Source organism: Pimephales promelas, chromosome 10 (assembly GCF_988280905.1).
Source record: "Pimephales promelas chromosome 10, fPimPro1.hap1.1, whole genome shotgun sequence".
Lineage (NCBI taxonomy): Eukaryota > Metazoa > Chordata > Actinopteri > Cypriniformes > Leuciscidae > Pimephales > Pimephales promelas.
In genome coordinates, this window is record NC_142778.1 from 28,328,892 (window position 1) to 28,346,040 (window position 17,149).

General features: G+C 37.7%; 1 protein-coding gene across 1 annotated transcript; it reads left to right on the plus strand.

Annotated features, from left to right (window-relative positions):
* Positions 1 to 3,972: 3,972 nt before the first annotated feature.
* slc12a3 (solute carrier family 12 member 3) lies at positions 3,973 to 17,009 on the plus strand. The gene is made up of 26 exons (XM_039693260.2): positions 3,973 to 4,295; positions 4,518 to 4,640; positions 5,324 to 5,399; positions 5,563 to 5,658; positions 5,834 to 5,973; positions 7,356 to 7,466; positions 7,555 to 7,666; positions 7,797 to 7,927; positions 8,049 to 8,133; positions 8,786 to 8,940; positions 9,495 to 9,602; positions 10,519 to 10,642; positions 10,756 to 10,857; positions 11,111 to 11,266; positions 11,423 to 11,522; positions 11,675 to 11,786; positions 13,098 to 13,235; positions 13,378 to 13,484; positions 13,573 to 13,655; positions 13,736 to 13,819; positions 13,903 to 14,004; positions 14,089 to 14,200; positions 15,813 to 15,899; positions 16,019 to 16,154; positions 16,261 to 16,328; positions 16,457 to 17,009. The coding sequence occupies exons 1-26, from the start codon at positions 4,047 to 4,049 to the stop codon at positions 16,596 to 16,598; spliced, it is 3,039 nt and encodes a 1,012-aa protein (XP_039549194.2). The 5' UTR covers positions 3,973 to 4,046; the 3' UTR covers positions 16,599 to 17,009.
* Positions 17,010 to 17,149: the final 140 nt, after the last annotated feature.

The following is a 17,149-nucleotide window of genomic DNA, read 5'->3' on the forward strand; positions in this document are numbered from 1 at the left end:
GCCTGCAGGACTACATCAGGCCTTGTCAGCCGCGCTTTTGCAGCCGCTGGACAAGCCGCCTCAGCCTTACATGGCAGTCTTACAGATCCTCCAAACCAATCTCCTCTGTGAGCTGGATGAGAAAAGCTCGGATCCTGCCTCCATCACAGATTTCCGCAGCACGACGAACCTCTCCCTTCGCGCCACTAAATCCGCTGCCCAGGCCCTTGGAAGGTGCATGTCTTCTCTGACTGTCACAGAAAGGCACCTCTGGCTGACGTTCGCCGACATGAGGGAATCCGAATGGGCTGTTTTCCTCTTCGGCCAGTGGGATCGTGGACCGATTCTTGGAGGTACAAAAAGACCATGCAGGCCTTGAATCTTTTCCTGCCGGGACCAGCCTGCACGAAGCTCCGTCCTGTGTCCAGCTCAGTCTCCGTCTTTGCAGCGAAGGCAGGGTGGCCGCCCTGGAAAACGAGCCACGAGAACATCGGTCCAGACAGACTGTACAGGGACAACATTCCCCTGGGAGAATGGTCCCTGCACCCCCAAAGGTCCAGTCACTATGGCACCTTTTTTGCGTCAAAAGACATCACTCATTGCCCAAGATTATTTTCAAAAAGCGAGGACACACTGGCCCAAACCTGGCCCAGCTGCCCGCTGTACACTTTCTCCTTAATCTTGCTGTTACAAGTAATCAAGAGGATCAGGGAGACGTGCCACTCTAAGTCTAAGTCTGAGTGATTTGTATGTTCTGCCCAGTTGTTCATGTGCAGGCCACTCTCATATCAGTGAGGCGAGACTCGCTATACATAGACCGGCTGAGGCAATCTGTATTTCTCTATGATGCGCCGGTATACCTGTGCGGGCCCGCTTTGCTGGCCGCCTATTTCCTGACAACTGCGCGAAGGGGTAATGCTGTCTATACATAGTCCGGTGGAGCTGCTCTATTATCTGCCCTATTATGTGCTTGTGAACTGTGCTGGCCCATGTTGCTGGCTGCCTTTATTCTACGTTTATACATAGACTGGCGGAGCCAAGTCTATATATAACATGTGGTGGCCTGCGCCTGTTGTTCTGCATGTTTTGTTCCACGGGTCTCATGCAGCGGATGCTTGGCGCGCACGGCGTTGACGAGGGGTTCCTGTAGCATAAGCAACTTATGCAATACGAGAGAACCTCTCATAAGAGAACGTACTCCGTTACCTAATGTAACCTTGGTTCTCTCTAGAAGAGGGAACAAGTATTGAAACACCTGCCGTGTTCGCGCCACAAGCTCATTCGCTTCAGTCAATGAAAACCAGAGTTCGGCCTGCGAACCCCTCTTTTATATACGCTAGCCACTCCCATTCTGGTGGGTGACACATAGAGGGCGCAACATCACGCAGAGCTCTCTTAAATAGCCTACTATGGTCTACTGTCCACCGACCGCACTGCGTTGACAATAAATACAAAATTAAGGATAATTTTTTGGCTTCAGATTTCGAGAAAAGATGACTTTACCCGTAGCGTAAGCAACTTACGCAATACTCGTTCCCTCTTCTAAAGAGAAACGAGGTTACATTAGGTAACCGAGTACGTTCAGCTCTGTTAAATGATATTAACAGATACAACTTTTTATTTTAATAATGTATTGAAATGAATTATTGTTTTATTAAATGCTTTAGAAGTATTTTTAATTTCTAGTTGTAAAAAGAAATCGCCTTTTTGGTTTTTGGTTCGCTCACACTCTATTCATGTAATGTATGTTGTGTAACACAGTCCTACTGTACAAACAAGTGTCTGGGTGGTCAGGGAAGGGTTTAAATCTCTCTCAGAGAGTTCTGAGAGCAGGGGTGAGTGTGTGTGACATTGATTCTCTCAGCAGATGCTGGGTTATGGAGGAAATGCCCATAGAGAACACAGATGGACGGCTTCGACACGGCCGGCTGCAGTGTTTGCTTCAACTCCCTCGAAACTCTGCTTTGCATTTTTAACCATTAGCATCTGGAGCTGAATATACCAGTGCACTGTCCTAAATTCAAGGTGCAGGATTCACAATAATCAGGCTGTTTTAACATCATTTCTTGCTTTAAACCTGCAAGGACAAATCTGGTCCACATTCATTCAATCTTCCATATCATAAGTGTCAAAATAGAAGTGTCTTTGACAGAAGAAGAAAACCTGAAGGGAAATTTTCCGTCTTCACGCCGCATGGACTTGTGTGTGAGGTGTGTGTGCTGCAGCTGGTGTTGTGAATCAGGCCGATGTCACACGTCCGCGTTAAACCGGCTATTTCACAACACCAGGGTGGCACCACACCGCTGCCAACAGGAGCTCGGCTAACGGATCACCTTATGCATCTCTATTACAAAAGCTTAGGCTACATGTAATGTATTATGCTCAATATGGGAAAATATTGGAGTGGTTCTTTGAAAATAAAAATTCGTACAACCAAGATGAATTTTCCTTTTTATTTTTAATGTAAAGTGTTACAATTATAATAAACATTTTTATATTTTAATATATTTTAGGACGTAATTTATTCCTGTGATGACAACGCTGAATTTTAAGCATCATTAGGCTACTCTAGTCGTTATGTCACATGATGCTTCAGAAACTCTAATATGCTGATTTGGTTCTCAATGAGTATTCTCTTGAATGTTTTTAACTCGTTTTATCTGGATTATTTGATGAATAGAAATGCAAAAGAGCAGCATTTATTTGAAATAGAAATCATTTGTAACAATGTAAATCTTTATTGTCACTTTTCATCATCTTTGCTGAATAAAAACATTAATTTAATAAAAAAAAAAAACTTACTGACTTCAAACTTATGAATGGTGGTGTGTAACCTATATAGTAATAATCATTTTTCTTTATACGAACTTTCATCATTTTATAGAAATAGCCAATGGAAATTGTAAAACGATCAGTTATTTGGTTTTATCTTATTAAAACTTTAGGTATAACTAAGAATGATTTAATGTAATTTGAAAAAAAAAACAGTATTTCACACAGTGGGCTCATTGTAATTTCAATTTAAAACAATTTAAATCTTCTACTGCTTGTTACGACATTTCCCCTAGCATAAGGATTTCAAAATGACCATTTAGCAGTTACTTTTCTGCTTAAGCTTTGTGTCTAATAATAGAAATGTAATCAAAAATCTGCTTCAAAGGAGAGCACCTGTGGGTACGTTTGATGGGTCCACACTAATTACACTGAACAGGCTCCACCTTTGGGGCTTCCAAACCAATTTCTGCAGAAATAATTACTTAACCCGATGCTGCTCCCTGGGTCACATGAATTGGCGGACATTGGTGTTTTAGTTAATGAGGAACTGCATCTGCAATGATAAGTCAACGCTCAAGGCAAAAGTCTGTCAGTTGGAACGACTGTGAGCTGTTAGCAGGTTAAATTAGCTAACATGAAGGTCACTACAGGTTGGAAAATACACCATTTCAGTCAATACTACAATTAATTTCTCCATATTAGTTTTATCTCTAACAAATATTAACAAGCCATTGTTCAATGTTGAAAGTTTTCAGGCTGAAAATTGTTCGTTATCAGATTTTAACAGAACATTACCAAAATTAGGCCTACCCACTGATCTATATAGAATGACTCATTATATAGATCAGTGCCTACCTAATAAACTGAAGTAACCAAAAAGAAAAATAAAATAACCAAAAATGAAAATTAAACATTTCAATCATTCTCTCAATCAAATAAGCTGATAACATTGCCAGTGAAACTCATAATTTATTGTTTCTCGTGCATGACACAGGACTCTTAAACCTGCATTTGTCCTTGAGAACCTATGTCAAGGGTATCTGACTAAAGATCTGAGTCATTACATGTTCTGATGATGTTTACAAGTCCCAGTACAAACTAAAGGCCCTGCAGCAACAATTAAGAATTAATGACCGTTACAAAAGCTCCAGAATATGTTCTCAAAGCTAATCACACATCCACAAGTGGTTCCTTCCGGCTCAGGTATAATATAACCCTTCAAATCAAGCCTTGGCTTTACTCAGACATCTGTTGATTCACTTGTGCCGGAGGTACCGCAGGCCAATGAAGGGATGAACCTCACAACTGCCAGAAGCCCGTTCTCGGGCTCCTCACTAAACAATGGAGATGATCGTAAATTCAGTTTGGGGGGATGTAGCAGTTTTGATAGCGACAGCGTGGCATCCCGCAGCTCTGGCGTCTTCTCTGGATATGACACATTGGATACTCCACCGAGTTATGACTTCTATAGTAACACTGAGGTTTTTGGGAGAGCAAAGAAGTCAAGACCTTCTCTGTTTCAGCTTCACGCCAACCCTCAGGTAGGAATGACACAAAACTACACCTTTTCCCTTTATAAATCGCACATATAACCACACTGATGAACTTTTAACCAATGCTGAAGAATGTCTGTTCCAGATAAAAGTGAAATGTTGATAATCTTCGTTAGGATTCAATTAAGTTTATTCTTATTTATCAAAGAAATAAATCTTTATTCAGAAATCCACAAAGGAGTAGTCATGGTTTCCACTATTTTCTCTTAGGATGACCCGTCTCCACCTCCTCTATATGAAGAGCCGAGTGTGGACAAACAGATCCCCGATGAAGATGAACCCACAGAACCTCCACCAGAACCGGCTCGCTTTGGATGGGCTCAGGGAGTCATGGTATAAGAACATTAAAGATTACTAAAAAAAAAAAAAACATTAACTTTTAAAAACCGCACCACAACATGCTTCTTGGTGTATAAACAATAATGAATACATTCATTATTAACACCAAAATCATTTTTCATCAATTAACACCAAATCGTATTTGGGGCCAAACTTGATATTCCAAGATTTTTTTCTATTAAAAACTAAGTGGCATCTGCAAACTTTTTTTTTAAAGGCTTTTTTTTATTATTGAAACAATATTAACTCAGCTCTCCTCAAGTTTACACTATGATCAATAAGTTATGACAACATGTTTTTACAATCCTTAAACCATCAAAATACTGTGTAAGCAATTTTAAACTTTTTTTAGAAGTTATACCATTCTCATTTTAAGTCAGTTTAATGTAATTTAAATTGAAAAGACTTAAACATCCATGTTGATTGAACTTAATTAATTTAAAGCAGAAACTTTTTCTTACAGTGTACATAAATAGACTATATTAAATAATATTTTAACAAATATGGAGGAATATTTTGTTATATTGCAAGTGTTCATACATTTTAAGTGTCTAAACTATATTTTTTCTGCCTATGGGTAAAATACTCCAAACATCTGAATAAAGTCAAAGCATTTCTACATTGAGTAATCTAAATGGATCCGATTGAAGCATCACTGTTTCTTGAATTCCCTGCAGATCCGCTGTATGCTGAATATCTGGGGTGTTATTCTGTACCTGAGGCTTCCCTGGATCACAGCTCAGGCAGGGATTGGTATGTCAATCTATGTTTTTATTATCCCTTCATTTTCATGTGTCTGTTTTAATGTTAAATTCCCTCCTTATTTTTTGTGAACCCCGTAAGGGCTGTTACGTTACTGATCTCTGTGACTGTTTTAGAAATGCATAATATGAACATATTCCTCTTCACTTTAAAGGTCTGACTTGGGTTATAATCTTGCTCTCCTCTTCTATAACGGGCATCACTGGCTTGTCCACATCAGCCATTGCCACTAATGGCAAGGTTAAAGGAGGTAAAGACAATGCAATACATGTAGGCCTATGTGCTGAGTAAAATTGACTAACATGATTCATTTATTGTCTTTAAGCCATTATCAGACTTCTTTCCAGGATTCAATATTGCCTAGTCATGCTATTTAACGATTATCAGATATCACTGATATCTATTCTTTGTAATTCTTTCGCCAGGTGGAACATATTTTCTGATCTCTCGTAGTTTGGGTCCAGAACTTGGGGGCTCGATTGGGCTTATATTTGCTTTCGCTAATGCGGTGGCTGTAGCAATGCACACAGTGGGTTTTGCTGAAACAGTGCAGGCACTTATGCAGGTGGGTGAAATGGACCAGTAGCCTATAGGCTGCTAGGCTACACATAATTCACTGAATATGAAAGAAAATGCCAACACCCCAAAAATGTTTAAATGTAGCTAGGCAACTAGTTTTTTTTTTTTTTTTTTTTTTTTTAGATACAAAAAGGAAAATTGTGAATAATTTACTGGTTGTCTGGCTACCTTATTAAGTTTATTTAACAAAGTTCGGGGGAAGCACGTTCATGACAGTAATCCATCCAACCAATCCGCGTGACAAGAAGAGGCCTCGGTATTCAGTGCAGCGCCATGACGTATGAATGAAAGCAGGCTGTGAGGGAACAATTTACCGTGTTTTCAACGGTATCCGCTGTAAAAAGCTGTAATGACCAGCGTGAAGAGGAGGAGAAACATCATTCTGTCTAAACCTTAGGTCTAAACTGGAGAAAAAACTTGCTCACGGACTGAAATTATTTCTTTAAAGCTCCTTGATCACATCCACAGCTCATGGTGTCTACTGAAGTTTCTTGTAATTTTTGCAACATTTCGTCGGCAGAATAATCCAAAAACACACATTCAATAACAGTAGCCTAACGTTACAACCATCTAAAGGTATGCATGTCTTTCCCTCACAGCTTAGCTTTCATTCCCGTTGAAAAAACAATATAACTGTTAGGCCCTTACAGTCTATGGTTAGGCCTATGGTGGAGTAGCTAACTTACGTGTGAACTCTGAAATGTGTTCAATGGAATTTTGGGGGTTTAAACTAACATGAGGGTTGGTAAACATGCTTTTTTTGGTTAAACTCTCTTTTTAAATTCTGCGTGAATCGTAATAATTTGTGATAGACTTTCCATAGTATCCGAGTGAAACGGACAAAAAAGGGGCGGAATTTAATTTAGTTTATTGGAAATTGATCGAACCATGCCGCGATCTCATGTGAGTGACAGCTCAGGTTGTCCTAGCCTGGTTCAACCAGACTTCATTTCATAGTACAGAAGTAAAATGAAATTGAGCGGAAGTGCGTAGGAGGGCGCAGCCAGGCTAAGGTTGTCCTGCTCTCGCTCCGAAATTAAACTGTGGCTTCTAAGAGGGAGGGGGGTAACGTTAATAGATTGTAATAAAAGAATATGATCGTGCACATCAATAAATAAAATAAAAACTAATAAATAAAAATGATGTGCACAAATAAATTATTTATAATCAATGGGAAGCTACTGCAATATATTTCATAAATTTTGATTTCATGGCGACTGTTCCTTATGTTTGAACAATGATTTGAGACATAGCCTAATAATAATAATTCATTACATTTATATAACGCTTTATGCACTCAAAACTTTTTACATAATGGGGGGAATCTCCTTAACCACCTCCAATATCTTTTTTTCTGATGCCCATTAGGACACTGGGGTTAGCATGGTAGACAAACTTAATGATATCCGTATCATTGGAGTGATTACTGTCACCTGCCTTCTGGCCATCTCAATGGCTGGAATGGAATGGGAGTCCAAGGTTTGTTTCATGAGCAAAGGGATTTAAAAATTTTTCTGATTAACTAAATAAGTTCAGCTCCTAATAGTTTGTTTTGTTATCCTCCCAGGCCCAGGTCTTGTTCTTCTTCGTCATCATGATCTCCTTTGCCAGTTACATTGTGGGAACCATCATACCAGCCACTCCACAGAAGCAAGCCAGAGGATTTTTCAGCTACCGAGGTCAGAGAGCAATGCAGTCAATATGTTCCACAAATATGCTAATAACAACACTCCATCTTCATTTTCTCAGTGCTAGTCAGATTACACTACCATATGTCGCCCATAAAGTGTCTCAATTTGTGCCCAATAGCTGATATTTTTGCGGAAAACTTTGTGCCCGGCTGGCGAGGACCGGAGGGCAGTTTCTTTGGCATGTTCTCCATCTTCTTCCCCTCAGCTACAGGCATCCTTGCGGGCGCTAATATCTCTGGAGATCTGAAGGCAAGTTGAGCTCCCAGTCACAGTAATGTTTCCAATAAAGCATTTCAGAAAGCATATTTATTGCGGGAAATCAAGCCTCTAAAAAGCTTTGTTTATTGTTCTCACACAAAATCTCCCGTAGGATCCAAATATCGCTATACCCCGGGGTACAATGCTGGCTATTTTTTGGACCACCATCTCTTATCTCATTATCTCAGCAACTATTGGTGAGTATCATAAGTAGTATCATAAATATATATTTTTTTAATTCAAAAGTAATGTTTAGAACTGAAACCCCACGTAGTCCAGATGTCCATAAAGTCACAAAACGGAAGTAGCGACACATTTTTCCTTCCATACTTTTTATATTTATTCCCTATTGTGTATCTAAGTGTAACAGATTATTGTGGGACTTTGATTCTGTTGTTGATTTGATTTTGATCCAGTTATGATCATTTAAAATTATACAAAATAAACATCTTCATGGATGAATCGCTTATAAGATCTTTAACATGCATTTAGGAAATACTAATAATTTTAATTTCATGCCTGTTTAAGTAAGGCAAGTATTTTTTTTTCAGTTTTCTAAACATATACATTTTTGAAATTGAATAATTATGTGACTCTCCAAATTTTTTTATTATATGGAAGTGATTTGAGTGATTTTTAGGCAAAATACAAGCTGCCAGCACATGCTCACTCATTTACAGTAGCATCCTCCGGATTCATCACCAAAATTTTCAGTTTCAGATATCAGTTACTGTGCACATTAATATTCCAATTGTGTGTAGTTATATGCCAGTGAGGCCCATTGTATTATCCAGTCACACTTACAGCTGAGTTTTTTCTCTGTTGTTGTGCTCTTTAAATGCATTTCAGGCTCCTGTGTGGTGCGTGATGCTTCTGGTGAATTGAATGACACCATATCATCTTTGTCTGGGCAGTGTTTGGGAATTGGCTGCAACTATGGCTGGAACTTCAGTGAATGTATCAACAATAAGACCTGCCCTTTTGGACTCAGCAATAATTACCAGGTGACCATCATGTCTAAATGGTCAATGAACAGTTATCTCATCGTGTCACTGAAAATATGAAAACATATGTATACTGTATAACATGCAAATATTTAAATGTATGATAGTGACTTTTCTGGCACTTGCTAACACACACACACACACACACACACACACACATACAAATTATAGACATGATCAGAAAAGGCAAAATGTATTTTTTTTTTTTAATAGTCACATTTTGAATGGGAAATCCAAACATTTTTGCAACCATATATGGCTATATGGACATTTAGGGGACTTTTACAGATATACGATATAGTATATAGTAAAAGGAAGTAGTGTACGGCCCCTTAAATACCTTTGCTCAATTTTTTTTACCTAATGTATTAATAAAGAAAAATATTTTTTTTTCTAATGTTTGTATTATTTTATATTGAAGTAAATGGTGCATAATTAGAAAAAAATGAGTACAATTATTACATTTAAAAAATATATATTTTATGACTTCTAAGTGAGGAATACCAGAGGTTAACAGAAGTAATATGTTGTTGTTCTGTCATATATCACTTCAGACTATGAGTCTGGTGTCTGCAGTTGCTCCCCTGATCAGTGCTGGCATTTTTGGAGCCACTCTTTCCTCAGCTTTGGCCTGTCTGGTGTCTGCTCCAAAGGTTTTCCAGGTAATGAATGAACCCCTGAACATCTTTATTCGTCCATTATAGAGTGCAAAACTATCTTCAGTGTTACTTACTAATTCAAACACTCCTTTAAAGAAGTTGTTCACTTTAAAAAAAAACTTTTGCTGATAATTTTCACCCCCATGTCATCCAAGATGTCCATGTCTTTCTTTCTTCAGTCGAAAAGAAATTAAGGTTTTTGATGAAAACATTCCAGGATTTTTCTCCATATAATGCATTTTACTGCGACGGTTCAAGGTCCAAAAGACAGTTTCAGTGCAAACTGCAAACTGTTCAAAGGGCTTTAAACGATTCCAGACGATGAATAAGGGTCTTATCAAGCGAAACGATCGCTCATTTAAAAATGAGTTTTTTTTGCTCTATTCCGTGATGTGCGTTCATGACTCTCCAGTTAGAACTTGTTCATCAAAATGAACAAATCTTTTCCTGAGTCAATTCGTTCATTTCATTCGTTGAATGAACCAAATGACATGAAAAAAGATTCGTTCATTTTGATAAATGAGTTCGAACAGGAGAGCAACGAACGCGCATCATGGAACAGAGCAAGGCGAACATTTGAGCTTATAAAACTTAAACTTTGTTATTTTTTTAAATGAGCGATCGTTTCGCTTGATAAGACCCTTATTCATCGTCTGGAATCACTTAAAGCCCTTTGAACAGTTTGCACTGAAACTGTCTTTTGGACCTTGAACAGTTTGGTTACCAGTAAAGTGCATTATATGGAGAAAATGCTGGAATGATTTCATCAAAAACCTTAATTTCTTTGACTAAAGAAAGAATGACATGGATATCTTGGATGACATGGGGCTGAGTAAATTGTAAGCAAGTGAACTACTCCTTTAACATAACTCTCATCCATTCCCCTTTCTGATTCCTTACATTCCTTGTCCCCCTATAGTGCCTTTGCAAGGACAACCTCTATCCAGGCATTGGATTTTTTGGGAAGGGCTATGGGAAGAATAATGAACCACTCAGAAGCTATCTGCTAGCCTACATCATCGCTATATGCTTCATTCTTATTGGTAAACCACTAAACATCAAAATTTGACCATGCAGTTGTCGGATGCTCTCAAAAAAGTGCTTATTTTTTATTATAGAAATGTCCTTCTGACAAACAAATGTTCTAATATTTCAGCTGAGTTGAACACCATTGCTCCCATCATCTCCAACTTTTTCCTCTGCTCCTATGCCCTCATCAACTTCAGCTGCTTCCATGCATCCATCACTAACTCACCAGGTGAGCACTTAAACCCATACATCAAGCCGTTATGGGTTAAGCTAACAATTTATGATGCAATATTTGCTTATTTAATGGTGGTTTGCTATTCTGATTAATGGAGCATACTGTAACCACCACAGGGCTCTTTCCTTAGACATTGACAAATGCAAACAAAATATGTTTTACGGCACTCAGAAAACTACTGTAAACTCACACGTCTCAGAATATTCTGCTCACTGAAGCATTTCTCATTTTTCTTGTGTGTGAGCAGGCTGGCGTCCAACTTTTCGATTTTATAGCAAGTGGTTGTCGTTGCTCGGAGCAGTAGTGTCTGTGATCATCATGTTTCTTCTAACCTGGTGGGCTGCTCTCATAGCCATCGGCATAATCATCTTCCTGCTGGGTTATGTGCTGTATAAGAAACCCGGTAAGACACCTTACACTCTTCATTGAGTCTTTGTCAGTTATAATTAGTCTCATGAAGCTCATATTATTCCATCAAGCTTATCAAGTTATCCCAAATGTGTGTAATATTGCCACGCTTTCATTATGTGCTGACTGTTTTTGTGTTTTTACAATTCAGATGTCAACTGGGGTTCATCAATGCAAGCCAGCTCATATAACATGGCACTGTCTCAATGTGTCGGTCTTAACCAAGTGGAAGACCATATTAAAAATTACAGGTAAATATCACGTTCATGTTGTCGTTTGATTTTTCCTCTGGTCTTTTGCTCACTTGAAAATGTTCTAATTGTGTTTTTCAACTATTTTTATATCCTCAATTTTCATCATTTCTTCATGTGTCCTACTTTTTTCCTTCTGTTCTTTTTCTCAGGCCACAGTGTTTGGTCCTCACTGGGCTTCCCTGTACACGTCCTGCCCTAGTGGATTTCATCAGCACCTTCACCAAGAACCAGAGCCTTATGATATGTGCAAATGTCATTAGAGTAAGTTAACGCATAGAAACATTAAACAGGGTTGTGAAAAGCAGGTTCAAATGTTCTGGTTCAAAGGCTTTTTTAAATTCACATTGAAAAACAACAACAAATGTTGAGTTAATGTTTTTTTTTTTTTTTTCAAAATGTACTTTTCCAAATGAATCATTGAGGATTCTCTCAGTCATAGAAAAGCCTATGAATATCAGTAAACAGACAGTTTCTGGTCTCATTGACTTCCATAGTATATTTTTTCCTACTATGGAAGTCAATGAGACCATAAACTGTCTGGTTACTGATATTCTTCTAAATATCAGAAAATCGGCTGAATAGGTTTGAAAATGGTAAAACCCAACTGTTTAACTCTGGGGGAGTTGTAAAATTAGCCTATTTCCAAAAAAATTGGAGTATCGCTTTAAGACTAAGACTGATTGCCTCTTGACTCAATGCTAGTTGGTTATACTAGTACTTAAGGCACAGTTTCTGGTATCAAACTAAACCAATCTACGTTTTTATGACTTTAAACAGTTTTGAACAGCATAACAAAATGTGATGACTTAGTTGTAAGACTAGTCTTAACCATTTATGCAACCAGCCCCTGGAATATTTTTGTTCTCTTTAAAGGAGGCACTTGGACTATTATAGATTATTTTAGGAGTGATTTTACATTTTTTTTACTTTAAAACTACAAGACCTCTAATAAACCTCTAATAAACACAAAAAAGTCATGCTGAAAGAAAACAAATGTGTGTTATAGCTCCCAGTCACATTACAAATGAAAAATCTTTATATTTATAACATTTTCAGACCCTTTTTTTTCTCAAAAAATAGAAAAGATGTTTTTGAACTCTTGGCATGAAAACAAACTCTCAATATGTTTCTACCAATATTTCATGATTTTTCATGTTCATCACTATTTCAAAATAAAGGTCTGAACTTGCATTATGAGTCTGAAAATATACTTATTGCAAATTAATAATAAGTTACTGTTCCTGTGTCATTTGTATATTTTTAAAATAATTTCCAGTAATAATAAACCACTGGAAAACTCCATAAGTTCAAGAGATGTGGAAACCCTGCTGTAATATTATTCTCATAATAGATAGAATAAATTTGGAACCATTTTCCATCTTGGTTGTTTCTTGTAAACATAAAATGCATATTTTGACTTCCATAGACTTTCAAATCTTTCAAAACTTTGTGTTAAACAGTTTTTGTCCCTGCACAACACATATTCACAATACATGAAGTTCTTCTCTGAACACTTTTTCATCTTTTCCCCTGAGCACGTAATCTGTTTGACTGACTGTGTGTTATTGACAGGGGGAACCCTCGCCTGGCCCTATGGACTCAGCCAAAAGCACTCCTCATATAAGCTGGCTAAACAAGCGGCGCATAAAGTCCTTCTACCACACTGTAGTGGCTGATGACCTTCGTGTCGGCGTACAGATGCTGCTGCAGGTCTTCTATATCCCACAATGCACTACTCTTCATGTTCTAACCTCAAAACAAATATAATTTATTTAATTAGTTTAGAGTCTGATGAAGGTATACCAGCAAAATGAGACTGATGTAATATCTGTTTATGGTGGTTCTGTTCCAGAGTACGGGTTTGGGTCGGATGAGGCCCAATGTCCTAGTGATGGGATTTAAGAAGAACTGGCGTAAAGCTCAACCTAGCAACATTGAAAACTATATTGGAATTTTGCAGTATGTATATCATATAGTTTCAAATTCCCTCAGTGTTCAATTCTGATGAAGAAAAGTCAAGGCATGTGACCGTTCCATGTGATTTTAGCGATGCATTTGACCTGCAATATGGTGTATGTGTTCTTCGGATGAAGGAGGGTCTTGACATAAGTCGAACATTGCAAGCACATGGTATGCACTGTTTAAAAACTCCCTTTCTAACAATTTCTACAGTTTATGTGCAGTGACAGATTTTTTCTTTTTACTAATAGTCAATCTAGGGTTCGAGACATCTACTGAACCAGGACTTGACACAAGGAGCACAACTACTACGACAGCCACAATTGATACATCACGTGTGTATCTCAAACTCTTAAATACTAAATCTATTCAAGGCTGTTGGACTCTTCGCCAAACCATGTTTTCTCCTGTGTTGCAGTGGACCCTGAGGCACTAATGGCCATGTCCCAGCCCCCCAGTGTGTTCCAGACTAGACAGGGAAAGAAGACCATTGATGTGTATTGGCTCTCTGATGATGGGGGTGAGTTGATTTTCAATTAATGTGTTATTTTTTTTAAAGATTTTGCAGTGGAAAAAATGGCTTAACAATGCATTGTGTTGTCAGGTCTGACACTATTAGTGCCGTATCTCTTGTCCCGTAAGAAACGTTGGGGCAGATGCAAAGTGAGGTTGTTTGTTGGAGGTGAAGCTCAACAGATCGATGAGCAGAAAAAAGAGTATGTATAACCTTAATTGTAATGCTATTTGTGGTAACACTTCATAATGCAATGTCCATGCTACACATATTACATTATATAGATATATTTTACTGTTCAAAGGTTTGAGGTTGGAGTTAATGATTTTGAAACAATTATCTTATGCTCACTAAGACTGCATTTGAACCTAAAAATATAGTAAAATATTATTACAATGTACACTCACCAAAGGATTATTAGGAACAGCATACTAATACTGTGTTTGACCCCCTTTCGCCTTCAGAACTGCCTTAATTCTTCATGGCATTGATTCAACAAGGTGCTGAAAGCATTCTTTACAAATGTTGGCCCATATTGATAGGATAGCATTTAAGTATTTTAGTTTTTAGGCATTTAAACGATGCCCAATTGGCACTAAGGGGCCTAAAGTGTGCCAAGAAAACATCCCCCACACCATTACACCACCACCAGCAGCCTGCACAGTGGTAACAAGGCATGATGGATCCATGTTCTCATTCGGTTTACACCAAATTCTGACTCTACCATCTGAATGTCTCAACGGAAATCGAGACTCATCAGACCAGGCAACATTTTTCCAGTCTTCAACTGTCCAATTTTGGCGAGCTCTTGCAAATTGTAGCCTCTTTTTCCTATTTGTAGAGATGAGGGGTACCCAGTGGGGTCTTCTGCTGTTGTAGCCCATCCGCCTCAAGGTTGTGCGTGTTGTGGCTTCACAAATGCTTTGCTGCATACCTCGGTTGTAACGAGTGGTTAGTTCAGTCAAAGTTGCTCTTCTATCAGCTTGAATCAGTCGGCCCATTCTCCTCTGACCTCTAGCATCAACAAGGCATTTTCGCCCACAGGACTGCCGCATACTGGATGTTTTTCCCTTTTCACACCATTCTTTGTAAACCATAGAAATTGTTGTGCGTGAAAATCCCTGTAACTGAGCAGATTGTGAAATACTCAGATCGGCCCATCTGGCACCAACAATCATCCCATGCTCAAAATTGCTTAAATCACATTTCTTTCCCATTCTGACATTCAGTTTGGAGTTCAGGAGATTGTATTGAACACACCCCTAAATGAATTGAAGCAACTGCCATGTGATTGGTTGATTAGATAATTGCATTAATGAGAAATTGAACAGGTGTTCCTTATAATCCTTTTTGAGTGTATGTAATTTATGCCTGTAATGGCAAAGCTGAATTTTCAGCACCATTACTCAAGTCTTCAGTGTCACATGATCCTTCAAAAATCATTCTAATGTGCTGATTTGGTCTTATAGATTTGGTTTCATGATTTTATCACAGGTTATTTGTGGAAACCAAGATGCATAGGATTCTTTGATGAACTAAAAGTTTTTTTAAAAAACAGCATTTATTAAAAGAAATTTTTAACATTATAAATGTTTTATTGTCACTTTTGATCAGACCAAACGTTTGATTGGTGAAGTGTGATTGATATATATATATATATATATATATATATATATATATTCATATATATCTGTAAAACTATACATCTTTCAAAATTATTAATTGATTTATTTAATAATTCTAACTACATTTATTTAATTGGTCCTATGAATGTCAAAGTCCGTTAAGACGAGCTTGCGTTTGTATTTTGTCAGGCTCAAAGCTTTGATCGGCAGGTTACGTCTGGGTTTCCAAGATATTCAAGTTCTTCCTGACATCAATGGAAAACCACAGTCTGAGAAGTACTGTCTCATTTATTCTATTCAACTTTCTGCACTTACCTCTTAAATTAATGGACCGTATATATTCTGTATATACTATTTAAAAAAAAATTATTTCTGTCCTCAAATTATTGAAACAGCATTAAAAGGTTTGAAGATCTCATAGCTCCGTATAGAGTAAGTTCAGTCCAAAAGGATGGTCAAGAAGCCGACGAGACAACAAAGGAATTCTCCTGGATGGTGTCTGATGAGGAATTCGAAACGTTCAAAGCGAAGGTAATTTAGGTCAAATGATGGAGTTAGGTTACGAAGCCTTTAAAAAAGTTGGTTGCCTACTTTCATGAATGCTCTGGTTAAACATGTTTGTCCTGTGTTTGTGAAGTCCCTTCGACAGATCCGACTGAATGAAGTTATTCAAGATTACTCTAGAGATGCTGCTTTGATCATTGTGTAAGTGCTATACAGGATGTTCTACCATGATGTAATTTAGATTGCATTTAAACAAAACCGTGATCAACCAGTTTAAGCTGTGACTTTCTGATTCACCTGTAATTTTTCTATATTTTGTTGTTTGGCAGAACTATGCCGGTGGCGCGAAGAGGGTCATGTCCTAGTCCCCTTTACATGGCATGGCTAGAGATCGTGTCACGTGACCTTCGACCTCCAGTTCTTCTTGTCCGAGGCAATCAGGAGAATGTGCTGACGCTCTACTGCCAGTGAACGCCACCTTTTCCTGACAGAACTGTTCACACGCGTACATCAGATGAAAAGAAACTCAACTTGTTAATGACATGTTAAAATAATGACAGATTTACATACTTTCATTTGGTTTCATATGTCCTGTGGTTAATAGGCTGTTTGTCTTAATTTGTTTAACGTTTTAATTCTCAATTCAGAATATATTTTATTTGTTTTTGCTGCTTTAGTTATGTTATGCACTTTCTCCAGAAGTTATAATTCAAACAAAAGACTGTATTCAAAGAATTTCCTTTTAAAACCACAAATTATGTGTGTAATTTAGCCTAATTTACAATAATCGTTGTTGATTCTGATTATCTTAATTCAGCAATTGAAAAATGTGCATATGTATGTCTGAATTTTTAATAAATTACTACTTATGTATGAAATGTTTATTTTTTTATGGCATTTACTGTAGGTAAACTTAAAAAAATGTATATTCAGTTTAGTCACAGATTAAACACCTTTTTAATTACTAAATTTAGTAATTAAAAAGGTGTTTAATCTGTGACTTAGCTGAATTAAAATGAATC